The 4,800-nt window shown below is 37.6% G+C and overlaps 1 protein-coding gene across 9 annotated transcripts in view; it reads right to left on the reverse strand.

Annotated features, from left to right (window-relative positions):
- The window catches only part of PIBF1 (progesterone immunomodulatory binding factor 1), a 221,404-nt gene extending 216,739 nt beyond the window's left edge, over nucleotides 1-4,665 (reverse strand). For all 9 annotated transcript variants that reach the window (XR_012121049.1, XM_037010311.2, XM_037010310.2 and 6 more), the window contains exons 1-2: nucleotides 4,417-4,665; nucleotides 3,588-3,889 (exon numbers count right to left, since the gene is read on the reverse strand). Coding sequence is in view for 8 of the 9 variants with exons in the window: in XM_037010311.2 (XP_036866206.2) it covers nucleotides 3,588-3,839 (252 nt within the window). In the remaining variant the exon portion in view is untranslated. The remainder of the gene's footprint in view (nucleotides 1-3,587; nucleotides 3,890-4,416) is intronic.
- Between the last annotated feature and the right edge of the window lie 135 nt (nucleotides 4,666-4,800).

Here is a 4,800-nt window from a genome sequence, read left to right on the forward strand (position 1 = left end):
GCTGGAGCGCCTGACGATCCTGAAAGCTCCCAATCCTGTTCTGTGAGGTCTGCTCTTTTCTCCAGGTGTATGCAATCTGGCACAGTCCTCTTTCCTGTTGCTCTTTTAGGATTAGTTGTATTAGTTATATATTTGTATTATATGAAGTTTTAGGAGGAAGCCCCTGTCTTACCTCTCAAGCCGCCATCTTTAATCCTCTCTCTCCTGGGTTCCTCTTGATGTCAAGGAGTAACCATACCAGGACTAAATAACCTATTTTTAGGTTCCTGTTACACCAGAGAAACAAAATCCTTATCTTGCTTAAGCTACAATTTCCACATTTCTGTTATAGGCAGCTACCATTTTTAAGTCTCTGGTACTAACAGCTGAATTTCCTAATCCCCAAAACAATGGACAGCTAGTTCAATCTTTTTTCATATCAGAAATACCTATAGTATTCATGACACTTCACCATTAAGGACTATTTGAGTGCTTCCAATGACAGGAAGCTCAGCACCTTAAAATCAGGCCATTTAAATGTCAACAGTAAGAACAGATTTATATTTAGCAGAAATCTACCTTTCCTGTGATTGCCAATCATTATCATGGAACTATATAGTTTAGTGAGAGAAATTAATTTTTTTGCACTAATGCTTCAATGTGAGATTTTCACCTTTGTATCCCTGATGTTAATACATAGTAACCTCTGCAGAATGAATGAATGGCAAAAAACACTGTTCCTGCATTGATCCCAGATTCACACTTTCTTACATTTTTCATCTCTGAAACTGGAATGCATCTAGTAATCTGCAGTACATAACAGCTTAACTTGGCAGTTTTTAACCATAACAATACACATAATCCATGTCACAATCAAGGTTCCTTGGATATGATGAATTATTGAAGATTAATTCTTCTGCCATATAATATTTCTTCATATATTTGACAGCAAACATATGAAGAGACCTAAGGGGTCTCTAAGCAGGATAACCCTAGTGCTCATAGACAAAAAACATGGGAATGTAGAGTAGGCAGCTATTCTGGAGGGTCAATTTGGCAGTACTCTTAGTTAAATTAAGTACACATGTACCCTGTAAGCCAGAAATTCTGCTTCTGCGTATATACATCAAAGAAATGTTCATATAGGTCAAGAAGAGAAATGTCTAAAGAAGGCTAATGCTGCATGTGGTGGCAAGGAGTTGGAGACAATCTGGTGGCTACCACTGTGAGAGAGGATGGATAGATTGGTTGATGTGCATAGACAATTATGTATTAGTTGGAAGCAAAGGACTAGATGTACATAATAACACGAATGGATTTAAAAACAGTACAGAGTTGAAAAGAAGACACCTCTAAAAGAGATTAAAATCTAAAATAAAACATGCAATTTACATCTATGCAAAGGAAAAAAATAAGAAAAATACTCATTTTCAAGAATAAATGTTAAAAAAAGTATAAACATTAAGATAGTTGCATAGAGGGAGGAAGGGAAGTGAGTTTTGGGATTAAAAAATATATATACAAAATAAAAAGTGGCTTTGGCAAAGATCAGTGATGATTATGTGTAATAAATTTAGGAATGTGACTAATTCAGTGTTCTACATTTGCAGTACAACTAGAAAACCACCACAATAAAAAACTACTCAGCATCACAGGGTACAAAAATAGTAATACAGTGATGAATAAGTAAGTATGGCTGCTACTATTATTTATTATATATCAGGCATCCAAGAGCTTATGTGCATTGATTAATTTAATCCTCCCAACAACTCCATGAAGTAAATACTATTAGTACTCCTATTTTATAGGAAATCAGAGTAAAAAAGTTAAGGACTTTGCCCAATGTAACTCTTAGGATTGGGATTCAAACCCAAAATGTGTATAGCTAGAACTGCAGCTCTGAGCTATAGCACCGGAGACCCTCTCATGAATAAGCCACCATTTCTATAATGTAAACCTCACACTTTAAAAAGGAGAGAAGCCACTTATAACTGCATACAATTCACGCTGCAAACAAAAAGAAGTGGTCAAATAAAATGTAAGTCTGGATGTCATTTGTAGTTCAGCACTTAAAATAATATTTGCTGACTGAATGGGTGGGTTAATGAATGGGAGATTACCTCAGCCTTCTTTTCACTTGGGTGGAGTATGGGCTTTAGACTTCGTTGTGTGAAGCCACCTGGCTCCAGCACTTTCATCTGAATGGTCTTGTATGCTGCTAACCCCTTATGGTTCAGTTTCATCAAGAGCAAAATGGGGTTCAGTCCCTCATTTAAGAAATAGCTGAGCACTTATTGTGTGTCAGGGACCGTTCTAACTGCTGAGACAGAAGAGTGAATACAAAGAAGCCTCTGTCCTCATGAACTGCACAGTTTATTAAGGGACAAATACCAAACAACTAAACAAAAGCCATATAAATGAATACATGTTATCTATACGGCACAAAATAAAGGGTTAAAAAAATGAGGATATAATTTTAGTTAGTAACAGTAACTAATACTGTGTGCTTACTAAATATCTGGAACTAGTCTAAATTATTCTATTGATTCATTTAATATGAGTCAGGGAAGAGCCCCCTAAAAGCACCTCTACCTATGAGTTGTTGTGAGCCTTAAATGAGATAACACACGAGAAGTTCACAGAATAGCGTATGGGATGGAATCAGCACTCAATAAATGTTAGCTATTAGTATTTTTTAAAATGCATCTGACCTATTTTTCACTTCATCAAGACCTTGGGGTTTAGGTTACTTCATTTTCCTAGACAGTCATAGTGAAGAAATTTCAAGATAGTGAAGTATGTTGTACACATAGGCAAGAGCTAAAAAAGGAGACTGACTTAAAAGAGAGAAGGTATAGCTGAAACAACAAAAGGTGGGGATAGGAAGAAGTGGGATCAAGAGCAAAGGTGGGGGATTTACTCTTGCAAAGGAAAAATTTTCTCTGAGACAGAAGTAGTAAGAATTAAGTGTCTCCTGTCTTTTTGAAATCACTATAAATTTCCTATAGCTACTGACTTTACCATATCTTACATAAAATGCTCTGTAACTAAATACCCACACAAAGGAGGAAAACAAGGACCAGTATATCCCTGCTTACTTGGCAAACACCACTTGTTAAAGACTATAGTAACCAAATTTATACTTAGTGCTATGACACAATGACTATCAAATAGAAAGATACCAAAGAAACCAAATTTCCAGGGCAGAGACTATACAGATTCAGCAATGTAATTTTGCTCTTGATTATTCCTATCAAACTAACGACATCAGGGTTAATTCTCAGTGAAGCAGAAAACAGCTTGGATAGAAAAAACACCTAAGAAAATATACTGCACACATACTAGACTTAAAAAATTGAGCCTACACAAGCAACTCATCCCTGCTCACCTTTAAATAGACCCCTCCTTTTAGGACTTTTTATTTGGACACAGAAATATTATTCACTTCCCCCTCCTTTCAAAAACAGCTTTTTTACATTATGCAAAAAACTGCAATTTTTTATGTGTCACTTCAAGTTCAGATTACAAATATAAAAATTCAAGTCATATTTATCTTCAGTTTGAAGACAATAAAACATAAGGATAATAAATTTAACATCTGATCTTACCTTTGTAAGATAATCCACTTTCAAATTGTCGATCATCATATTTTTTTGGGATAGCTCTATTTTCAGTAGCTGAATATTATGAAGTAGTTCTTTACGTTCAATTAGCTGCCTGGTGATTTTGATTTTACCGTCGTGCTCTTCTGATGAGGAAATATCATCTGTAGGAACTGTTGTTTCTAAACTAATATCTTCCGATTCCAGAGAGCTAGAGATGTTCACTTTTTTGGACACCTTGGCAATTTTCCGAGACATTTTTTTTATTATTATGGGTCAGTTTTCTTCTCCAATTCTATTTCAATTTTCTGTAGGTTAAAAATAATACTTTCAGTGTACTCAAATATTCTCTACGATAAGCATGAAGTATACTAAAGAAATACTAAGGATTCCCTAAGTAATTACTAGGCAATCTGAAGGACCCCAAATGTAGGAAAAAAGGGAACAGTGAAATGAACTTTTTTTAAAGACTTCGTTAGCTTAATGAAAACAAGACAACGTGAACTTCTTAACCTTTCAGGAGAAATTTTTATAACTGCTTTTTAAAAAACACTACGCAAAAATTTTACAGTATTGTAGGTATCAGTTTTTCTATAAAGATTAGAAAAAGGTGTGTAGAGAGAAAGCGATACGAAATTTAGTTGGACCGGCTTCCTTCCTCTCTAAAGGAAACGGGGTAAGATGAGAAGAAATCCAATACAGGTAACAGCTCCAGGATTACAAAGGATCAGAGATTGGGATTGCCCACGCGTGCCGCGTGAAGAATGAAACCCAAAATTGGCAGCATCGGAGAATTCCACTCCCCGCGCGGGAAAGGAAGAGGCAAGCAAGCTACCTCGAAACCTTCAATTACTCCACGTCGAAGGCTGGACCAACCGCCACAACCGCAACTCGAGGAGCTGAAGACGGGCCCAGACCAGAAACTCAGGCTGAAGCCCTTCAACAAGGAATCTGAGGTTGGGGACCGTTAGGACCTGTAACCAAGACAACCATTTCCGCGCTCAGAAGAGGACAGAGGAAGCGGCAGCGTGCAGACGCGCTGCCGGAATTCAGCCAGGATCCACCCCGGCGCGGGAAGCAAGGTATGCGGGGAGGTGTAGTCCAGGGACGGACGCAGGGGCAGGTCCCGCCCAGTTCAAGGCGGAAAGTCCCCTTTGGCCCAATCCTCGCAGCCTTCAGAGAGCCAATCAACGATAGTCTCGACGTTTTCGCGCGAGAG

This window comes from Manis javanica, chromosome 9, assembly GCF_040802235.1.
Source record: "Manis javanica isolate MJ-LG chromosome 9, MJ_LKY, whole genome shotgun sequence".
Lineage (NCBI taxonomy): Eukaryota > Metazoa > Chordata > Mammalia > Pholidota > Manidae > Manis > Manis javanica.